General features: G+C 37.3%; 1 protein-coding gene and 1 pseudogene across 1 annotated transcript; one reads left to right on the plus strand and one right to left on the minus strand.

Moving 5' to 3' along the window:
* Window positions 1-53: 53 nt before the first annotated feature.
* Window positions 54-12584, minus strand: LOC126798419 (DNA-directed RNA polymerase V subunit 1-like). The gene is made up of 17 exons (XM_050525382.1): window positions 12335-12584; window positions 12087-12213; window positions 11833-11948; window positions 11230-11283; window positions 10635-10802; window positions 9614-9772; window positions 7600-9492; window positions 7262-7437; window positions 6744-6816; window positions 6509-6648; window positions 5785-5942; window positions 5116-5390; window positions 4090-4263; window positions 3859-3999; window positions 2200-3752; window positions 1166-1280; window positions 54-557 (listed from the first exon to the last, which is right to left on the minus strand). Exons 1-17 carry the CDS (start codon window positions 12413-12415, stop codon window positions 345-347), a joined length of 5616 nt encoding a protein of 1871 aa, XP_050381339.1. The 5' UTR covers window positions 12416-12584; the 3' UTR covers window positions 54-344.
* Window positions 12585-13905: 1321 nt separating this feature from the next.
* LOC126797000 (DNA repair protein XRCC4-like) lies at window positions 13906-22922 on the plus strand (annotated as a pseudogene).
* Window positions 22923-23835: the final 913 nt, after the last annotated feature.

The following is a 23835-nucleotide window of genomic DNA, read 5'->3' on the forward strand; positions in this document are numbered from 1 at the left end:
CAAGATGAATTTGGTTTCTCGTCTTTCCAGTGGTATGGGTAACTCCCCAAGCAGGTCAATAGTTGAACGAGTGACTGAACCAAACCATAACACTGAACGCCATTAGATTACCAGCAAAACTTTAATTCTGAAACACTAATCTAATTGTTTCTCCATATTTCATGGTTCAGTTCAGTTACATGGGGTTACTAGCTATCAACTACAAAACTGCTCTGGCAGAGACAATGGAACTGAACTGTTTTGTTGGGAGCTGATTTCAACTGCCTATATATACAAGTCAAAAGGGTTGATCGGTGTTTTGAACTAATTAGTAATTACATCCACGGAAAATCTTTAAGGCATGCCTACTGTGTCTCTGGAGGAGGGGTCCGACTGAAACTGGGATTCCGCGGTCGGGGCTGGACGAAATACTTGGCATTGAATTCATCAGCTAGCTCAGGATACTTCTCATTTACCATATTTTGCAGGCATTTCCTGTAGGAAAAGTCCTCCTTGCGACCATCAGTTGATATAACGAAAAGGCATCGGCTTTCTTGAAAGCTTCCATGTCTATCAACCTGGCGACAAAGAGGCGACTGCTTAGAAGAATGATTTCCAAAAGAACCAAGCGGGCATCTCATAAAATTATATTTAGCTACACCAACTTGCAGCAGAACAGATTTAGGTACACATGCACAGCATAACAGACATGTTGTAATGATGTTTTGCTTCAATAACAAGTAAAATACTGACTGAAAATACATCATCAGTCACAATTCTAACCAAGAAACAAAATTTAGTAAAATGAAAACAAAAAATATATCTTAAAATGAGGAGTAAAATGATCAAGTATATAACAAGTAAAATGATCGAGTAAGTATTTACACAAAATGGTCGAGTAAAAAAATTAAGCAACAAGTAAAATACTGACTAAACATCATCAGTCACAATTCTAAACAAGAAATAAAATTTGGTAAAATGAAAAAAAAAAAATATATTAAAATGAGTAAAATGATCAAGTATATAACAAGTAAAATGTTTTGGTTAAATAACAAGTACAATGATCGAGTAAATATTTACACAAAATGGTCAATTAAAAAAAATTAATTCACATTTTGTGAATCTAAAAAAGAACAGAAAAATAGTTCTAAGAAAAGTATGACAAGAACAGACTAAAGAATCTTACCGTAAAATAGTCGATCCCAGAGCCCATCTTCCCATCTTTATCAGGGTGAAAATTGAATACTTTATCAAGGATGTATTTATGATCCTCATCTGAAAATCGATCTCCATCATTATACCTGGTTAAAAGGAGTCAAAAACAAGAATAGAAGGAAGGCTATCAAGACCATGCTATTCCAGAAAACGACCAAGCCGAGAAGAGAATCATACAGTACAAGAATCCAGATATAACATATGCAGTGGGATACTGTTCCTATATTTGACCATCTTTTCAATATGGAGATTGGTGAGGAAATTATATCCTCAAGAACATCTCCAAAGGAATCTCATTGTGAAAACTGTTAAACTTATTGATCTGAAGTATTCTACTTCTTTAAATTATCTGAGCGCTGGTAAAGCGCAACAGGCGTTATGGTTCACAGATACATCAATAACAGTGAGATACAACTTTGACCGCCTAAATCTCTAAGTAACCCCCATCCCCACCATATATTACAAAGAAAACATTAGTCAACTATTCAATAAAAGAAACCGAGAAAGAGAAAAATCTGCAAGTGACACCACCCTGTCATATAATATGTAGTAGAACAGAGAACAAATGGGGATAGTGTCTGTGTCCACAATTAGGAGAAACTAAACTTGAACGTTCAACAATGCAGAATACAGAATAAAAGCCCCCCACACATTAAATGAGAAAACCCATATAGCACCTTCCTACAACTTACACAAGATCCAGAACAGGATTTCAGGTAATTCAGAAGAGACAAAGTTATGGTAAGGCTTAAATAATCACTACATCTAATAGATGGTGTGCAAACTACACAATTATTCCCTTGAAATACATAGACTGTCCAAATCATTTCTCCAAGAAGAAGAAAACTGTCTGGGGAGATACAATAGACTGTCCAAATCATTCCCTTGACTAATGTCTTCTTGTTTACAATTTCCTTTTTCATCCATACTATTATGTTTGAAAGTAAAGTGATAGGAGATACAATATTAAGCACAACAAGTATGCATAAGAATAAGAAAACATACCCAGATTGATGCATTATTCTACGAATAGAGAGCATAATTGGTTCAATATGAGAAAGAACATCCTGCTCCTCAGAAGTGAAGATATCTAATCTTTGGCGCGTTGTGGTGTATATCGCAGCCACACTGGAATCATTATTCACCATTCCAGGTGACTTAGCAGGGTGACTATTCTTACCCTTCCACTCCCCAGCGTTTGAACCCCAACCCCTGCCACCTTCAAAGCGTCTTCTCTTGTTTGCATCTCCATTATGACCCCATACTTGAAGTCTTTCACCCGCATTTCCATCTCCTACACTTGGAGAATCCCACTGACTAATAGTTGCAGGTTCAGAAGTACCAGCAGGCTTTTTCTGATCCCATGCACCTTCAGCAATCTCCAGTGACTTTTCGCTTCCCCAAGCTCCCATGGATGAGGTATCAGCAGGCTTTTGCTGACCCCAAGCACCTTCAGCAATCTCAGGTGACTTTTGCTTTGATGAGGTATCGGCTGGTTTTTTCTGTCCCCAAGCATTGGTCCCCCATGAAGATAGAGCATCTACAGTAGCAGTCTTAGCTGTTCCCCAAGGAGACGGAGTTTCTTCTTTCGTAGTCTTGGTCCCCCATGCAGATGCATCTTCTGTAGCAGATTTGGCTGATTCCCAAAGAGACGGAGCTTCTTCAGTAGTAGTATTTGTCCCCCATGCAGCTGTAGCATCTACCGGAGCAGTCTTGGCTGTCGCCCATGCAGATGCATCTTCTGTAACAGATTTGGCTGATCCCCATGCAGATGGACCATCTACAGTAGCAGTCTTGGCTGTTCCCCATGGAGATGGAGCATCCTCTTTAGCAGTCTTTGCTGTTCCCCATGGAGATGGAGCATCTTCTTTAGCAATCTTAGCTGCTCCCCATGGAGACGGAGCTTCTTCAGTAGTAGTCTTTGTCCCCCATGCAGCTGTAGCATCTACCGGAGCAGTCTTGGCTGTCGCCCATGCAGATGCATCTTCTGTAACAGATTTGGCTGATCCCCATGAAGATGGAGCATCTTCTTTAGTCTTGGTCCCCCATGCAGATGGACCATCTACAGTAGAAATCTTGGCTGTTCCCCACGGAGATGGAGCATCCTCTTTAGCAGTCTTTGCTGTTCCCCATGGAGATGGAGCATCTTCTTTAGCAATCTTAGCTGCTCCCCATGGAGATGGAGCCTCTTCTCTAGCAGTCTTAATCCCCCATGGAGATGTGGAATCCACCTCGGATTCTGCTGAAATCCCATCTTGTGTTCCAATGTTGACAGCTCCCCAGTCTTTCCCACCAGTCGAAGCAGTGTTGATTGAATCCCAGCTTGATTTTCCAGGAGCATCTTCAAAATGATCCGGGAATTCAATAATCTCTTCAAACACTGGCTTATGAGAACAGTTATGCTCTGGTGACAAGGACACTTCTCCATTTTCATATTCTGGCACAAGATCATCAATTTCTGTTCCCAAAGCTGCAGTAGTCAAGTCTTCTCCATTCACAGCGTTCACCATATGTAAAAAGTTGAAAACATCTACCCCACCCTCTTCAGTTAACCCTCCCTGAAAAAACACAATTATATTGATGTGTGGGTCATTCCAACAGAGAGTGACTAAATTGAATACTAAGAGTAACTCTTGGACAAGTGAATAGCAGATCATAATATACCTCTCTTGTGTCCCAGAGGATTTCGAACCTGGAGCCAGTACCAACAGCTACATGTTTACCCCATGAACATGATGCAACTATGCTCGACAAAGAATCCATATGACACTTTTCAGCTGCTCTCTCAAAACATTTTTTTGGTGTCTACAACCAAATAATGAAAATAAAACTTAGTGGCAGTTATATTTCATCTAAGCAGTAACTGTAGCCATTTTCCCCTTCAAATTTACTTACAAACAATGTTGCTTCTGTAAAGGGTACTTGTATATTCAATGCGCGAGATAGTGCTTTATAACCACCAGGATTGAAGCCGACAAAATTTCCAGCGCATGTCATACTGTTTGCCAAGAGAATAAGATGCTCTTTGAGAACACCTTTTGCCACCATTGCAACAGCTGTCGCGAGGCGCTGCATTTTCAAATCACAAAATGTAAGTCCTTGAAAGAGTTGATAAATTTCTTTGTCTTTTCTTTTACAAAAAGGACAGCTGATTAAAGTTTTAACCGTAAGTAGGAGTAACATTGTTTTCTCAGATTTCATGGTGTTTAATGATTTCAGGTGATGTATAGCTTCGTAAACCCTCCTTATATCCCAAGGGAACGAAGATATATAAGCAGAATTGCACAGAACGCCACTGGAAGGACATCTCATGGAAATTTAATCATATGAAGTTCTATAACAAACACATGGAAAGTGAAAGGACAGAGCTGATACTTGACGGTCACCGAATTTACCCAATTGATAAAGAAACAAGAAATTATTCAAAAAAAAAAAACAAGAAAATTTTCATCTAAAGTCAAACAGCAATTTTGACAAAATATTTAACTGGTACTGTAAGAAGAAAATGTATGAACTCGATTTCCTGACTTGATTAGTACTGTATATTCCTTGCTAAGACAACATTAATTGGGGTTCGCATTCTTTCCCATTTTCTAAATAGAGTGAAAGGAGTTAAGGATAAGAAGTCCTAGTCTACGTTTAAACACAAAATTTTGTGCCAATATGAATTTAAAATAAGTACAAAGATGTCAAGATTGTGCTAAGCCATACACAGTATCGATCACCTATGAGTGTCCATACAAACACCTTTTGGTCAAGTCATTTAAAAAAAATGAAAAAAAAAAATATATATATATATATACATATAGAGTGAGAGAGAGAGAGAGAGAGAGAGAGAGAGAGAGAACTCGACCAATACATGATATGACACCTCTCCCATCACCCTACTATAAATTGCTACTATAAAATTAATTATAGTACCTGAACTGCTTGATCAAAAGCACAAGAAACCCCCAACAATTCCTGAACTTGTTTGATGGCATATGGAATGGAACGCCTGGTGTCAATCAAATGAAGCACTGGAAGGCAGCAATCAAGGGTTATTCTCCACGCATCACCACTTTGTTTAACCACCGACTTCTCCAGAACAACATCCAAAGCCAATTCACCCTTCAGACATTTGTTTGGGCTTCTGATCCAAGTTGTTGATTCTGAATTGATCCAAATTATGTTCGCCGAAGAAATTCGAGGATCACCTATCCATTAAAAAAGTTCTCCGCTTATGAATGAAATTATTTTCTGTACAAAATGACTTCATTGCATGAAAAGTCTCCAAAAGTAGCAATAAAAAAGAAAAATCCCTTGGTTTTGGATGTAAATCCAATCCTGAAGCAAGTTTTAGAAACACCGAATTTCTATAAAAATGAAATGAAAAGCATGTGAAGCTGATGTGTACAACCTCTTAAGTTCAATCTTCAATTTGAAAAAATGAAGTGATTTGGGGGTGTGTTTATTTACATTTATGCACACTGCAAGCATAAGTCGAGGATACAAATTGCAGGCACCAACTCAGAAGAATCAGTGACTTCATGTAAGAGTCACAAAAACAACTCAAAGAGCAACATTAAATACATCATATATAAAAGTTACCTTTAATTACTGTTTCTAATAGAACTGGGCAAATAAAGTCGGCCAAGATTTGTGAAATAGCCTCCAACTCTGAATTACTGAAATCTTGATAGAAGAACATCAAGCAAGGAGAGCCAGATATATTGCCAGCAGAGGATTGATGAAAAGAGCAACAGTCACTGCAAACAAGTAAGACTATTCAATATGGAGTTTCACTTCAATACATATACCATTAGTTCTAATGTGCAGTACTACAATTACAAGCACGATAGAGAAAAGATTAGATGTATTTTATTTTTCCATATGTAACTAATCCTGAATGAGTTGGGAATATTGATCTTCTTTAGAAATAAGACTTCATAGTCTCTAGGCTACCTGAACTCAGTATCAGCCAAAGTACTAGACCAAAAGGAAGCATTACATGGTATGCGACAGGGATGATATGCCTAGAGTTACTATTGGTGAACTATGTAGTTCTGGACTTCTGGTGTCTTCTCTGTTATATGTATTCAGCTCCTCTTTTCTTATTGTATATCTAGAATTCTAGATGAAGCTTCAAACTAAAATTTTGAATAAAGAAAAAACGTTTAAATGTTCCCTCTTTTCTCCTAGAATTAAAATGTCATTTTTAAAAGGTTTGTTCTTACCTTAGTGCATCTAACATTTAAAACATCATTCAGACAGGTAACCTAAATAAATAAGAAAATGACGAGTAAACCCAAATACAAGCCATACAACAACCAACCTGTATGACAAAACTGTTCTTTTAAAAATGTCTCTGATGTTCGTCTTCTTCCCAACCTTCTTTCTTTGAAATGAACTGATAGTTTCTTCACATTTTTGAAGGATCTCATACATTCCAAGATTCAGCTCCCGTATGAGCATCTGCTAAATATAACTATCGTTACTCCAAAGAATCAGGCAACAGCAACTTGGTAAAGGAATACTTAAACAAAAATTCATAACCAAACAATTTTCACCTCATTCAAATGAACATGACCAACAAGGCCAGAGCCAATTTCCATGTTTCCTGCAGCTCGCTGACCCTGATATCTGCATGCAAGAATTATTGATAGGCATTTAAGTAAAGGCTTATTTAAAAAAAAAAAAAAAACCTTGTGTAAAGTCAGGAATGTAATTTAAAAGTAACACTACAAGAACGATGGGTTTTCTTTCTGCTAGACCAAAGGGAAGGCCATTAGTCCCATTACGATGCATAGTCAGACAAGGAACAGGACCACAAAAGTCACACTACAAGAATGATAGGTTTTATGCTAGACCAAAGGGAAGGCCATTATGATGCAGAGTCAGACAAGGAACAGGACCACAATACCAAAGCAAAAATGCCAAGAATGAAACTACATTATGAACAAACATTAGCCTAAAGGACTGTAATGTTTGAGCATGCATCCACATATCATTAGGTATATACCCCGACACAGATATAGGAGCCCAACGATACTCAGTGATAACCTAAATTGAAGGAGGCAGATCATACTCAATCATAAAGTCCAGTGCAGCATCTTTAAGGCTAACTTTTTTCAACTGATTCTTGACCAAATACGCAGCATGTTCTCTGCAGTATTTTCTTCCACAACCACAGTCATTCAGATACAAGACTACACGACGGTCAATGAGTTCATTCTTGAAACTGACTTTGCAGAGTAGTATTTCCTGAGCACAACAACAGAAAGCGTATCTATATTATGAAGAACATGGATGCATGGAGTGCACGAAAAAAAAGTAAATAAAAAAAATAAAAAGTAGGAAAGACGAGGACAAAATATTAAGTACAAATAGACGGTGACTATCAATTTCAACCAAAACCACACCTACCTTCATAAGATCCCATGAAGAGTTGCTCCTTGGGGTAGAATCAAGAACTGCTTTGTATGCTGGATTTGACATCGCTGTTGCAGCCAACACACCCACAGGTTCGCCGGCAGGGAAAAGATTTTGAGGACTACATCCGCTCTTTGCTCCATACTCGCACTGAATGATAGAATTACTGCACACATTCCGCACGGTGCCATCGTAGCAAATGACAACATCTCGCAGAGTTGCCATTAGATTCTTGAATAGTGTGCCAGGTTCAGACAACCCTCTTGAGGAGCGAACAATTACTTCTCTTGTAGCAATGGAATGAATCATTCCCTCAACAGGGTCCAACCCGTGAATAAAACCACTATGAACCAATCCGAATTCTACAGAGGGATAATCCACAATGTTAGATGGATACTTGCTCTTATACAGTGAGCTCACATCCTCAACCAATGTTTTCGAGTAAAGTTTCCCCTGGTCATACAGTTGCCGACCTAGGAACCCAACTTGTTGAACTACTTTGTTCATTGCAGAATCACTCTTAGAGTCAATTAAATCACCCAATGCCGATGAATTTAATATAAAATTCGAAACTGGTTCTTTGACTTTGCGGATGTGATTCTCCAGTTGCATCTCAACAAGCTCATTATATACTCTCCTCATATGGTACAGCAAAGGAGAAATTTCCTTAACGCCCTTTTGGATATCTTGAATAGATGCCCCAGGCATAGCAAAATCTTCCAAACCCACAGTGAACCCTTCTGAAAATACATTCTCCATCAGCAATGGCTGCATAGAATTAAAGAAACTGAGAACATCTTCAGCACTTTTCTCAAAGAAAATAGAGGTACCGATGTCATTGATAAGAGCTGGTACAAGGCTTGTAGTACAATCAAGCTTGAGGACCTCGCTATCCTTGACCAAGTGCCTGTCCCCAGAGGACTCAAAGTGAGGAGGCAGTGCAGTCTGCAATATCTGCAAAGCAGTCCAATATGGAACTGCTGAATTAGCTCTCAATAAAGTTGGCTCTGGCAAGGAAGAGGAAACAAACATGGCCAACTGCTGCATTGCCACTTTGTCAAAAAAATATTTCTTAAACATCATCTTTATCGACAAAAGTGAATCAGTGGCCAGTTGCAAATTGGGCTTGCCACTGTGAGAGCTAAGCAGCTGCTTCTCAACTGAGAAAAGTTCCATGACTTCTGCCTTCGCCACAAGTGACTGGGGATAGAACAGGTGAATGCAATCTCCATCAAAGTCAGCACTCAGTGGTCCACAAATCAGAGGATTAATCTTTACCACCTTGTCCTCATGCACATATACTTGCAGTGCTTGCAGAGAATGTTTATGCGTAGTTGGTGGCCTATTTACAAAAACAAGATCCCCATCCATAATCCTCCTATGAACCACTTGACCGGGCTTCAGAAATGTGTGCCCCTTTGAACCTTCCCTTAAAGAGTAAGTTGATGAACCATCCCTGTAGCTCAGGCATAATTTGCTATCCACCAGCTCTTGGAGACGCCTAATATTATGCACATTAACCTTCTCCTCGAAGGTTATTCTTTGGGCTATTTCATAGGGGATACCAACTTCATTCACCCTTCTATATGCATCCCCAGTAATCACTGTGCGGGAAGAGAATCCTGAACCCTTTCTTATGAACAATGTCCTCATCTTCTCAAGCCATTGTTTTGTGGAAGATTCACTGAGCTCCTTGGTCCCACCAAATCTGACATCACTCTCACGGGATGCCTTTCCAGTACCTCTAACTTGTAGATACTGATCAACTACAGCTTGCAATTCATTTGCCTCAACAATTTCAGCCTCAAAATTTGCTGTACCAGACCTTGAACCAGTGATCAACTCAACTTGCCTTAGAACTTTTTTGAGCATTGATATTGAAGGATCCTGGAAAAGGACATGTAAAAATGCTTGTTAGTTGTATAATGAACTCTTCACTGTATTAAATATTTTTCTTAAGCACTCCATCAGAAATAATTAAGGCTTATTATCATCCCAACCAACTCACCGCAGACATAACAGTAACACCATCAGATATTTCTGGCACTGACAAGCAGTTGGGAGGGACGGGTATATGATTCAAGATGTATCCATCTTGAGGATTATACCCTTTAGCAGCCAGTTTCTTTTTGGTGTCTTCGGGGATTCTTTTGAGAATCTGCATCACCTGGTGATCATAATCAATATTTATATCAAGTATTAGCATATCATACAATTTATGTTATGTAAGAAATGTACAATTAACAATCATGACTAAATCTAACAAGTGAGATTTTTCTTTTTTTGTGTTCTGACAAGAAACAGAAGTTCTATTAACAAAGACAGCAACATCATATAGGGGCTTTATTTTCCAAGATCAGTACAGTAGCTTTCAACAGAAACATTGAATGCTATCATAGATATGGCCAGAATCCATATGCCTAGCAAACTAGTTCAACCATCAAATTTCTTTTCTGGTAATGTTGTCATTCTTAATTTTAACCCTTAAACTTCTTAAGTGAATGAAATATACAATTCCACATGAAACCCAAGTAGGTGATAGAAACAAGACCACGGTTGATCATTCATTGAAATAGTCTATGCATACAGGAACCCAAGATTAAGTTGTATAAGTCATCAGATTACTGTGATTAGTGAAGACGTCTAGATGTGTAGTGATAAAAAAAAATAGGTGTGTGTAGTACTAGGAATGATAAAACGGTCATGATAAAAACAACAACAACAATAATAATAAAATAAAAATAAAAAACTCACTATGTTTAAATAAGATGGCGAAAAAGCAAGAACTTCAATGAGCCAACTAATTTAACATGGAAACTCATGCCTCTTGAGGCTACAGACTAGCGGGTTTAGAAATAATGATCTAATGAGCACTGGTTTGCAGCATATTTAGCCACTACTAAAGGCAAAAAATTTTGATTGAACAAGGAGCAATCACTTGAACCCCGTAGCTGGACAGCAGAACTCAACTAAAATTTTAAACATGTGACATAATCAAGGAGAAAACACGCAGGCAATAAGAACCTAACCTCTCTAGGAAGCAAAGCGCGTTTAACGCCATCACCATAGCGAAATCCATATCTTTCGAGGAAATTCCAAAAACCAGGAGGTGGTTTCTTATTTGACGGAAGTTTTAACTGCAAGGAACAAGTCCCGTCTGTTGGTTTAATCTCTGCAATAGACACTTGTGAAGCATCCTGCACAAAAAGGGCAGACCATAAGAACATAGAACATATAAAGAAAATGTACATTGCACACAAACGATACTTTAATGAGATTATTTGTCACTCCAAAAATGCAAACTACATTCTATCCTCTGATATAAGCTACAAAAAGGTAAAAAGATAATTTTGCACTTTTTGTCTTGAAACTTTTAAACATAAGTGTCAAATTTACATGCTCTGAAAGACATAAGGAGCAACAGATGTAGACATCTATGGGAACCTAAAGTAATGAGAACTTCAATCTCCAAACAAATACTGTCAGTTGGAACATTAGTTAAATCAAAGAGTCCTAACTAGAAGCAAAAACTTATTGGTGCATACCAAGTTTGTGTAGAGAGAAAGAACAGTACTTGACAGTTAAGCATATAATACCTAATTTGTAGTGCAGAGAAGAACATACCTCGCAACATACAGATAACAACCTTTCGGCCAAACCAGCACTCTTGGTTGGGACCTGAATTGTATCAACCCAGAAAATCAGGCAAAACAATATTAGTACAGATATTTTATGTCTAAAAGAGAACTACTTAAATACATGTCAGACGCTCAAAAAATAATTTACTCAATTCTAATAACTGACGATTAGGCAACATTTGACAAAAAAAAATCTTCCCATCAATGACAGGTTGGAAGAAATAATAACACACATGAGACTCATGGTTGGCTTGCTAATAGTTTTTCTCATAAATAGAATGACTTATTTTTAAGTACAGACTACACTTCCATGTTGGAAATAAAATTTGTATTGCTTCAGCATAGGAAAAAAGTTGAAAAAATAAATAACAGGGTAAACAAAAAAAAACTCGTTGCAAGAGTATGGATGCTATGCAGGATCACAGTCAGTTTTTATAAGATATAAAGATAACAGTTGACATAAAACACATCTGATTCTTCATTATAACTTCTTTTTGGGCTAAAGTTAAAGAAAAACCATCAGCAGCCACATTGTTCTTGAATCTAATCAAACAGACTATGACAAATGAGGAAATTAATCACGTAATACCTTGTTCTTCTTAATTTTTAAACAATGCAGGCATAAACAACTGAGCAACTTCTTCAGCTCACTGACATGGTTAGGATGATATATTGGTAATGGTAAGTCGATATATCCAAAGTGTCCTGAAAATGGCATAAAACGCATTGTCATTACAAGAACATTAGCTGGATTTCTAATCTGTTTTCTTTCCTGTTACCTTATTTTGCAGCATTCTATAAATTAATGAAAGACAAAATGGGTAAGAAAAGATAGTTATGCACCTTCACACTTTCCAGGCTCGGAAGCACCACAAGATTCACATTTTCCGAACTCCAGAGGAAGGCCAAGAAATGGGTTGGACAGCTGACTAGCGTGGCTAATAGAGCATCCCATCATCGATGCGGTACACTGCCATATACAAAAAGTAAGCACACAAGTTTAAACATTATGAGCTTAAATGGCCGCAGATTATAGTAAACATGTCAATCCTCCAAAACATAATGAATCGAAAACCAAAATTTCTACTTACAATTTCTTGATGGGTTGCCAGCCCAAATTTAATCCCAATCAGCTCCCCATCTAAAACCGATGAACAAGAAGCTTCCTCCATTTTCTTTCAAGCTTCCTTCAAACACTACACCATAAAATACAAGCGAAAAATGAGATTAAAGTAAGAAAGCTTTTAACTTTTTATTCAAAACCGATATGCAACTGTACCAACACAGCTTCCATAAGTAACACATAATTTTAATCGACAGAAAACCATAGTTCCTGAGAGTTAGCAACCTTTAAGACCAAAATTACACAAATAAATATGGAAAATAAATACTTTAGAAACTTTTTTAATAATAACAATTAGAACTAAGGAGTGTAGTATGCTTGGCTTGTTGGAGAATGGGAAGAACATAAAGCCAGCACAACTCGGCCACAAAACAAACCCAAATGTTTCCTCTATTTTCTCAGTTACCAAATTGCAAAACAAACATGCAGAGCAAGACAATAGAACCAACAGCTACATGGGTCTTCTCCTTTGTTTCATAACAGCTACTTCAAAGTTCAAACCAGAAACTCCTAACAAGAAACCCAAAACCAAAAACTAAACGAGTCCTTGGAGTGAAACCCACATTCCATTTTGAACACCCTAAAATTCACAAACAAAGCAAACCAAGAACACCCATTTCCAAACAAAGGCCTCTTCTTTTTCAAAGTCTCAAACTTTCTCAGCAAACCGAACAACCCCATAACAAAAATGCAAACAAGACGAGACTTGAGAGCCAAAATTCTCACAAATTTCAGCCTGCTCTAAGACACCCAAACATGCAGAGCAAGACAATAGAACCAACAGCTACATGGGTCTTCTCCTTTGTTTCATAACAGCTACTTCAAAGTTCAAACCAGAAACTCCTAACAAGAAACCCAAAACCAAAAACTAAACGAGTCCTTGGAGTGAAACCCACATTCCATTTTGAACACCCTAAAATTCACAAACAAAGCAAACCAAGAACACCCATTTCCAAACAAAGGCCTCTTCTTTTTCAAAGTCTCAAACTTTCTCAACAAACCGAACAACCCCATAACAAAAATGCAAACAAGACGAGACTTGAGAGCCAAAATTCTCACAAATTTCAGCCTGCTCTAAGAGCTTCTTTTTTTTTTACAAGAGCAATTTCTGTTCTCTCTCCCAAAAACGCAAATTTGACCCGAAAAACACAGAAAGGGCTTGATTTTTAAGCTTCTTACCTATCAGAAATCAGAAGGAGAGAAATGGGTTTTGCATGGACAAAGGGGATTGTAGAGAGGAACTTGAAAATGGGTCCTCTATCTTTCACTGTGAGTGTCCAGTCCAGAACACAACAAAAAGATTTTGGGTCTCTCAAGAGAGAGAATGAAAAATGTATACGTTATTTTGTTGTTGGGGTTTCAACTTTCAACTTTAGGAGCCGTACAGGTCACTAGCATGTGGGGCTTGGTTCGAAATGACGTGTGTGCCCACATTGACCGTCTTTTCTGCTTGTGGAATTCGTTTTGATTTGTGAATGTGGGGAGGGTAGAATCGGGAGTCAAGATCAGGAGTGAAATTCTGATCGGTATTCCCTGACGATGGAGGAGGGAATGAACTCAATGAAGAGAGGGGGTGGCACCGTGGCACCAGACGATCTGACCACCTGGGTTGGGTTAACTTAACTATGGTTAGAATGTGTGGCTGACTTGGATAGTGTGGTTCAAATGAACCCTTGTCGAAGAGGCCACATCTTTTATTAAGGATAAAACACAAAAAAGTTTTGCATGCAAGGCATACAATTACACGACGCAATCTATATGATTTGACCACCGTACATCTATATAAACGTCATTAATTGTCGTAGCTCCGAGGACTCGATCCCAACGTGCCGATCATCTATTGACTTGAAACTATAAGACTACGAAAAGAACTAAATTCAAACAAATAAACAATAAGATATGAAAAGCAAATGGCGTATACACATGCGGAAGGTAGCAAAAGATGCTCAAACATAAAAAATAAAAATAAATAAGGTCAGATGACAAGAATCACCGAAGTACGCATAATGTGTTAATCAAAACCAACTCGAAGATCAGAAAGCTAAAACACAACAATATAAGAAGATCCTCGGCAACAGAAAGTGATCAACAAACCACGAACATTAACAAGCCACTAAATACCTGCAAATTAAGGGGTGAGAACTCGTCCTCGCAAACTGATTCTGGGGCTGATAACCCAAACGTGGTAGGGTTTGAAACTAAAAGTAAAAGAATGGTGTAATGCTCATAGGTAAAAACTCAAGTCAATAACATTAAAATGAAGTAGTGTTAAAACTCCCCGATTACTTGTTCCTTGTTGTTGCCTTATCCCTAGGCACTCGTGCTTGAAGCTCCAACCCATAGACTCCCAGCCCATCTTCATCAAGGGCACATGGTTGGCCACCCGCTTCGACCTCTCCATCACCGACGGCCTCAACGCCTGGCTCTGTCGCGCCTCCGAAGAATCCGTTCGAGACCGAGCCGCCCAGTGGGGCCAGCATGTGCCCGACTACGTCTCACTGGCCAAGCGTTATTTATCTTTTCAGCATTTGGATTCCATCTATGGCTTCACTGATGTTGGCAACGGCTGCAAGAAAGTGAGTTGTCACAAAGCGAATTAATAAAGATCGAGTCTTTAAGGTTTTTTGTTGTAAAATTTTGATTTTTTTTTAGTGGTGATAACAGTTGTCATGGAGTTTTGACAAGGAAGGGACGAAGCTGGAGTGGAGGTGGAAGTGTCAATCATCGCCCAACACTAAGGAAACCACAGCTGTTGTGTTGGATTTTCTAATGGATGCTAATGTTGGCCTTAGTGTCTTTTGCTTAATGCTTGTTTTTTTCATTATGTTTTAGTTGAAGTTTCGAATTTCATGTCTGGTTGAAGATTCCAAAGAGTTTTTTGGTTAGGAAGAAACTCATTTGGGTCTTGTGATCCGCCACCAGCATGATTATATCATAACCACACCCAAAACCCACTGGTTGAAGATTGTCGATTGTTATAAAGACATGAGGTTGTGCCTATCTAACTTTACTTATGATGGGAAGGGTTTAGGGGAGACGTTAATGCTAGGATACTGATAGGAGCACTTTGTGCTATGTTCTTAATATGTTTTTACCTCCATTTGTACTTTGCTTAGCCCTTATTGTTGTATTATCGAGTCATTGAGTCACAATAGGAGTCTAGGACGGGTATGGATGTGTCTTTGTGCTTAAACGAGTTAAAAACGAAGAATTGGTCTAGAGTCCTAGTTTGAGTAGGAATCTTTATAGGACTAGGAAACCTAGTTGGATTATGAGTCTTCATCTTTCTACGTCTTGATTGCATTGGCGATATCTTGAGAGTCCTGTTTGCATTAGGAATCCTTGTTAGACTAAGAAACGTACCATTTGGGAAAGTCCTACTTGAACTCAAACTCTTATTACAAAACTTTCATAAGTGAACTTTCTTGTTCTAGTAACTTACTTATTCTAGTAAGTTTCCTTTTTGCAAATTAGAAACTTTCCTAATCTAGTTGAGCTCATCTATTACATGTGTCTTTTTATGACAACAAATGTCTAGATTAAGACATAATTTTCGAAAGAATTATCTCTTACTTATGTTTTTCTTTTCTTATTTTCAGATTTGAAGAGATAATTCAAGGAATTTAAAGAGAAGCCGTGCAAGAAAAAAGAAGAGGACTATGCTGTGGATGATCTTTTGAGGAAAAATAGGAGTCCATTGCCGTATGAAACTCTAGAGGAATTAAAGGAGAATGAGGTCGTGCATTTGGAGAACAATGAGGAGTCCTATTTCATATTGGAAAAGAAGATAAACCAAGGCATAGCTTGAAGAAGAAGGAAACTCATGGATTAAAGAGAAGATGTCGTCCAAATACAAAAGGGAAAAGGAGTCCAATCCGTGAATAACTCTTGAGCTTGTGAAGGAAGCTTTGTCGTGCCTTCTATTCAGCTAGGGTAAAGAGTCCAGTCGTGCAGCCCATGAGAGAAAGAAGCAGATAAAGGCTTATTCTATAAGGAAAACAAGGAGAGCCATTCGATTTACTCACAGCCGTGCATACATGGATCAGCCCATCAAAACCCTTGCAGCCTCTCATCTCCTCCTTCCTCTATAAAAGGCACGGCCTCCCTCACAATTCACCATCTCCATTCTCTCAAAAATCCAAGCTGAAACCCTGCCAAAATATCCAGAAAATTCAAGCCAAAAACTTCATCCATCTCCACCAAGTCGTGCTCCCCCTCTTGCCTCTCCAAATCCGAATTCATCTTGCTCCATCCTTCAAGGTTTCTAATGTGTGATTCATCCATGGCTTGTAATTTTTATTTAGGTTTTCTGCAATTTTCGATTTTATTGTATGAATTCTTGGATGATCTTTTCGATTTCATATATGAAGAATATAAATTCAAACTTTTTTGGTTTTGTGTTTTGATTGTATGAACTCATGAAATATGTATGTATGCCGTGTGTTATGATCTAGGGCAGTAGGTTTCCGATTTTTTTATAGGTTTTTTTATGACTCTAACACGAAAACCTTCCCCCACACTCGAATCATGCATTGTCCTCAATGTATGTCAAAAAATAAATAATGCAATGAAAGACTCATAGTGGAAAGAAACAACTACAAAAATAAAAACATGGGAAAAGATGAGAAAATGATGAGAAAAGCTCCCCCATGACGTGGTCCAACAGCTTGCATTCCATGCTTCATAACGTTTGAAAATAATCTCCGATCAGTAAGACAACAGTGGGAATTGAAAGCTGATATTTCTAGCTTTCCAAGCATATAAAGTACGTTCGCTAACTCCAAATGAGGAGAAAGTTATGCCCCTGCAAATTTGTCACGTAAAACAGGTTCATATGATCAAAAACTGGAATGACCTTTACCTCTTTGTACCTGATTTTCGTTGACTTAAACAGCCGGAATGAAAAAGTGTCATGAATGAAAGTTTCAGATAACACAACAAACTTTCAATCCATGTATGGTACGACTGCCCAGTTTGGCCGGAAGTACTCCCTGTTTTGCAGTTTCCGGACTACAACTGCACGAGTTCTGAATTTCTGACACGACCTTCCTGCCTTCAAATTGCAACTGGGAATGATGTAGACCTCTAAATCCAGTTCTGTAAAACGTTACAGCAACTAGACTCAAATACCTTTGTTTCCATATAAAGCACATATTCCAACTCCCTGTGAGCTAGGAGATACAGTCTGCCGAAGTCGACGGACTGTTTCTGCCAGATTCTGTTGAACGAAAATTTTTGGATCTTCTTCACGTTTTCTCGAAAACTAATTGACACAAACACAAAACACATCAAAAAGAAAAAAATAAATAAAAATAATAAATAGAAAAGAAAACAAATTGGGTTGCCTCCCAACAAGCGCTTAAGTTTAAAGTCTAATAGCTTAGACCGAGTTTTCATTTCAATCATTTTGTAGGTGACACATTATGGGGTTTCTCCTCCGCCATTTTATTGTCCAACCTTGTAGTATATTCTCGAGCTCATTGTTGGTCACTTCACTATAAACCTGTAGAATCTCAATTAAAATCATTAGTGACAAGTGGGACCTACCGAACATAACATAGGACACGAGGTCCTTAAGGGACTATGTTCCTCTAGCCATATGATATTCCGTGGAATTAAAAATGCAACATGAATGAGATGCAGAATGAATGCAATGCAGAATGAATGCAATTAGAATGAAATGATGAAGATGCAATGCAAAAGTTAGAGCATAACAATTAGGAAGTCATTGTATATACAAGTCACAAACATGTCAAAAGTCATTTAAATATAATAAGCACATGTTAAGGGGAAAAAGAAACGAAAACAAGCTTAACAATCAATCCAACATAATGTCAAATTTTATGTTTAAGTTCGTTTTAATTTCTCAACTAAATAAACCAAAAAAAAGTACACACAATTACAATTATTATATGTCAATTTTTTTGTTACAAGTTACTTTTCAATCGATTTCATGCTTCAGCATTCTTAAGTTGTTATTCAAACAATTAAATGATCAATTGATTCTAAGTTGTAAACCAAAGTGGACGTGCGGCCTAAGTATGGATGTCTAAACGCAAGTTTGAATCATTGTTTCAGAAGGCCGGATAGCTAATTCAGAGATAGTAAACATGGTAGGACTCATTTGTTGAACTACGGAGGACAAGCCCCCTATCGACTCCATCACCGAGATGTATGTCAGTCAATAGTTCTCTGAGATCCAATTTTGGTCCCATGCACCAGGGTAATGAAAGAGCATGCCCCTTACTCAGCTGGAAACAAACTTAGGTGTTAGAAAAATCTCCAAGTGTTAATAAAAGCCGCCCTCAACCTCATGCAAAAAATTTAGAAGAAAACATGAGGGGTTAAGGCTAATATTAACAAAAGGGACTTTACCTATTCCGTTCGATTTACAACCTACAACAATCATTCATTAAGTCATAAAAAATAACAACCAAAGATAAAATTACTAGATATTAGAACAAAGTAAGAAAAACATATACAAATTTACAATATGAACAGTGAATTCGAAATTAAAAGATTGGAGATCCATAAAGATGGATCCCCGGCAACGGCGCCATTTGATCGGTTTGATTACTCGAGATCAATATTAACCCTGTAAGCATCGTTAGTAGTATAAAGCAAGAGGGTATCGTTCACAAACCGGGGATCCAACCAGGGTAAAGAATCACAAACATTTAACAACGAATTCATAAGAGTTTAAAAGATTTGAGATATATTTCGGTTCCAACAGAAAATAAACCTAAACTAATATATACATGTGATCAACCAACCAACACATAAGCAATTACCAAACAAATAACATAAGAACAAAGGTAATGAAATCTAATCTCAATTAAGTTCATGCCGTAAGGTTCATTATACATCCTAGAATCGGTTATGCAGTTAAGTTCCTCCCAAGGTTCCTAACTCAATGACACTTTAACACATTCGAACTCAGTCCCAACCTCATTCGAAATCTAACATACTTATCCTACCATGCAACTTCAAAGCCACGCATATTGAATTCATTAAGCATGTCATCTACTTAACCAACAATCATGCTATTCCAAAAATCACATAGAAAAGATAAACATATTCAAATGCACAAGTCTAACCGAACCTAGGCAATAATCGGTTAAGGTGACAAAGAACAAACAATTAATCAACTCTCAAGTATCAAAATCGTTTATAACTTTGGATTATTACACATGCGACGTCAACTTCCGGGTATCAAACACACATGTAAGTAAGAACACACCGAAAATCATTTAAATAAATAAACAGAAATTCATGGCATAAAACCTAAAATAATTGAATTAAAAATCGAAAACCTTAATTCATGATGTCATTCAAAAGTTACAAATATCTCATAGACAAGAATAAAAATAACTTTAACAAAACCTAAACATAAATCATCCAAGAACAAGAACATAAAAACCCGAAAACTAAACATGAAGATCAAATAGTTACACTTTATAATTCTCCTCCCAAGGTTCCTTACAGAGGTAGCACGAGATCTTCAAGAGTATGGTATCCTAGGCTCCCAAGCTTTGGACAGAAAATATGATGAAGGGTGGTGAATTCGGATTCTATGGTTCTTGGTGAATGAAAGTGTTTGGGCAGAACTTTGGCAAGTCTTGTGAGCAAGGTTGATGATCATTTTATGTGGAAATGAGGTGCTATATATAGAGGAAGAAACCCAAGGGAGGATGGCCACAAAGTCCACAAAGTTGAAACCAAATTGGTTGAGGTTTCCTAGATTCGGCAGATCTGACCTTTGTCCCTTGTTGTGGCCATAACTTTCTCTAGAAAATATATATTGAGATGATTCCAACTGATAATTTCAACTAGACTTCCGTGGCTTTTCATCCATATATCATGCCCTTTCTCAATCATTCTGAGCTGTCCAGGGGAGCTCGTCAAATTTGGATGATCTGCAGTGCCAGAATTCTGATTTCTATAAGGATTGCATATCTTTTGCATTAATTGCATATCTTCTTCCTCCTTTAATGCTGATTTCTTTTGCACAAATTTCTTCCTTTGAATTAGGGAGGTAGCAAAAGTCTTAATTGTTGCAGCCATGTTTGATTTTTCTTACCTCTCCTCATTAAATTTGCTGCATGCCTTTGACTTTCTTGCCTCTTCTCATTTAATTTGCTGCATGACTTCTTTGACATTCTTTGGTGCAGGGATTTATGCACATTCGGATACATATTTGTGCTCTATATGCAGGAGGAACAAAGTCCCAAGTTTCCCTCATAGCCCTTGGATCAAAAGCAAATCAATGGCTGAGATAATTCCGTCGAGTTCACTGGACCTCCGATCAATGATTCGGTCATATCTCCCTGTAGGAATAAGATATTGATTTGATTCCAAATCCTACAGAAACTAGACTCAAAATCCTTTTTATCCATATAAGGTACGTCTTCTAACTCGATCGGAGCTATCCAGGGGAGCCCGTCGAAGTTGGACTATGATACTTGACAGCATTTTGATTTCTTACATGGATTGGGCTTTTAAGTGTATTTTCTTCTCTTTCCTTGTGGAACTAGGATTGCTTTCCTTCTCCATCATGGATTTGTATTTCCTAATAAGAATAAGTATATTAGAAACAAAGAAATACGAAAGGATGAATCCTACTCGAACAAGGAATCATATCTCAACAAGGATTATTAACACTTAGCACGATTTCATCATCAATTCATTCATAATTGATATAAGCTCTACCTAGACACTTATTCATACAAAAGAAACTAAAACATACTAAATAAGAGGTAACAAAGAGTAAGAATAGGGCATAATCACATTATGAACGTCACATTTTGTGCTCCTATCACCATGCTTGCTTACATGTCTCCAATTCAACTTAATGTGCTTATGTGCTACTTGGTTGTTTAACTAGTACGCTTCGTTATGTTGAACTCTCTTTAGCATATGTTTAGTATTGAACGCTTCGTTAATTCTAAATAAATAAAAAGTCTTAACGATTAGATGAACCGTTTCGGACTCTAATTAGAATTGAAATTGAAATGGACTTGTAAAGAATCGAAATACTTGCTGCCTATACGTTGTTATATGCGTGTCATACATGTTTCTTGAGTAGAATTCGTGTTTTGATTATGTGATGAGTGGTAGATCAATTGTATATAAGTAATTTATGATTTATTTTAAGTAGTAGTTTTAGAATCCAAATCAAATCCCCCATTAACATGATAAGTTTTGAGGCCCTTTTGATTCCCCAGACTGAACGATCCATGCTTATTCTATACTAACGATGATGTTTTTCAGGGTATTTTATAGACGTTCTAACAAAACGATCTATCAGATACTACGTTAGAATGAGTTTGCTTACATCAGAGCGCTGATTTATATTGCCTAGGAGATGTTTCAACAATAGATTGAACATAGACTCCCAATTTTCCTGGAAAGAGGTAGCAAGATCAATCATTGAGGAGTTTTAGGATATTTTTGTTTTCAGCTTTAGCAGTTGATGACTCCTCTTCATGTGACATGATACTTTGGAGAATATCTCTCATCAGTCATGGGGATAGTGATAAAAACCAATATTCTTAGTTGGCTTCTGGTGTGGCAAACTCTTGAAAAGTGACAAATGTCTAATTGAATCTTCTTCTGTTTTGAGAGGATCATGTATATTTAAGTTCTTGTTGTCTACTGGTATATTTGAGAGTGCCGACTATTTTTCTTGTGTTATTTATATGTATGTATGTATGTATGTATAGGAAGAAGTTGTGAGAAAAACTCAATCATTTGAAAGATTAAAAGTGGAAGCTGAGAAGTGTCTCACACAGAGTGAAAATATTGCCAATGAAAGATGGACCTTGAATCCGCAGTTTATGCCTAGTGTAGGTCAAGTTTTTCATATTTATGATTTGTTCATTAAGTTCCCAGTATGTGCTCTCAAAATGTTTATTTATTTTGCATTTGGAGCTTCAAACTTCTCCTGCCATAAAAAAAATTTAAAATTACTGCACCCTCACAAAACTTATTATCCTATATGAATCATTGAGAATGTGTTGTCATTGGTTCTGAATTTAGTTTTAATCAGATGCTAAATAGTGCTTGTTGATGAAACCCCTAATGCTGCATTTGGTGCAATGTTGAAGATATTACTTTGGGTTGTTGTCTTGTCAATTCCTTCTTTCTTTTTTTTACTCTTGTAATCATTTAAGTTAAGGACTACTACATGTCTTCCATGTTAATTAGATAGGTCACTTGAGCATTAGGACCACAATTGTGTGAAAATTATCCTTTGTTTTGAACTAATTACCATTACCTTCTAAATATGCGTCAGAATTACAATTTTATTAGGCATTGAATGGTCTGGAACTTGTGTGTTTTCTGGGGGTCAAATACTTCAGTGCTTCCCCACAATTTTGTCTTGAAGTTCATTGATTTTTGTTTTACGTTTTCTAGTTTCTGGGAGTCTTGAATTCAAAGAAGGCCAAACTAAGAGAGCTCCGGGACAAGCTCTCAAAGCGAAGAAGCAGCCACAAGAAGAGGAAGAGACAGACAAAACTGAAAACTTGTCAGTGATGATGAGAATAGTGTGGTAGAATCTTTGAAAGATCCTACAGCTTTTTGCAAGGATATCCAATCTAGTAGGTCTCAAGGTCGAAAGAGAACATTGGAGAAATAGACTCACACCCGTCCATTCCAAATTCAACATTTTTCTGCTCCATATAAAGAGGAGGTAATGAAATTCTAGGTTTGACTATTTTAGGAACCTGTATATATTGATTTTGTTCCAGATCCGAAGATCTGATTCTCGTTATTTGGTGGTTGATGCGTTCGATGACTGGAAAACGGATAATATTTATCATTTAGGAGATGCGTTATCTGTGCTCAAATTTTTCATCTCCCATATAGATATAGGCTTGAAATAGTAGTAGTCCTGTTCATCATTTGGACTATGACTGGAGGTCAATTTTTGTAGAAAAATGCTTCTTGTGTTAGTTTGTTTTATTCATGAGTTAAGAATAGCTAAAGATTTAGTAGATGTCCAGATTTAAGTTAATATCCTCATTATCTGGTAGTTGATGCGGTTATAGACTTGTTACTATTCATTTTCTTTCCGATCTGCGGTGGTTTTTCCAACTGACAGTACTTATATGTTCGTGACTATAAAAATGTAGCGTAGGGCGTGAAACTTGATGTTTTGTGCTAAAATGTCTTTGAATTGTTGCAAGTCTTATTCACTTCATTAACAGAATTTATAATATTATGACTGATTATACAGTATCTCGACGAACTTCCGACCCCAAAATTTCGAGCTTAAAAACTCAAAATTCTAAAGTCGTTAAACACAAAATAATCTCAAATAAATCGAAATCATTTAAGTGTAACAGCGGATCAATTCTGAGTTCTCAATACAACTCAGACAACCAATTATTACAACCCAAATTTATAATCCATACACAAAATGGAAATGTAATAATCCTCACAAATCACTCACAAATCTCACAAATG

This window comes from Argentina anserina, chromosome 6 (genome assembly GCF_933775445.1).
Source record: "Argentina anserina chromosome 6, drPotAnse1.1, whole genome shotgun sequence".
NCBI classification, from domain to species: domain Eukaryota; kingdom Viridiplantae; phylum Streptophyta; class Magnoliopsida; order Rosales; family Rosaceae; genus Argentina; species Argentina anserina.

What these genes read in the sequence shown, in the direction of transcription:
- LOC126798419 (XM_050525382.1), bottom strand. Translation starts at nt 12,415, where the DNA reads ATGGAGGAAGCTTCTTGTTCATCGGTTTTAGATGGGGAGCTGATTGGG. An exon ending in TAAAAATTAAGAAGAACAAG is followed by an intron (nt 11,284 to 11,832) that starts GTATTACGTGAT and finishes GATACAATTCAG; the next exon opens with GTCCCAACCAAGAGTGCTGG. An exon ending in GCACTGGACTTTATGATTGA is followed by an intron (nt 6,817 to 7,261) that starts GTATGATCTGCC and finishes TCTTGCATGCAG; the next exon opens with ATATCAGGGTCAGCGAGCTG.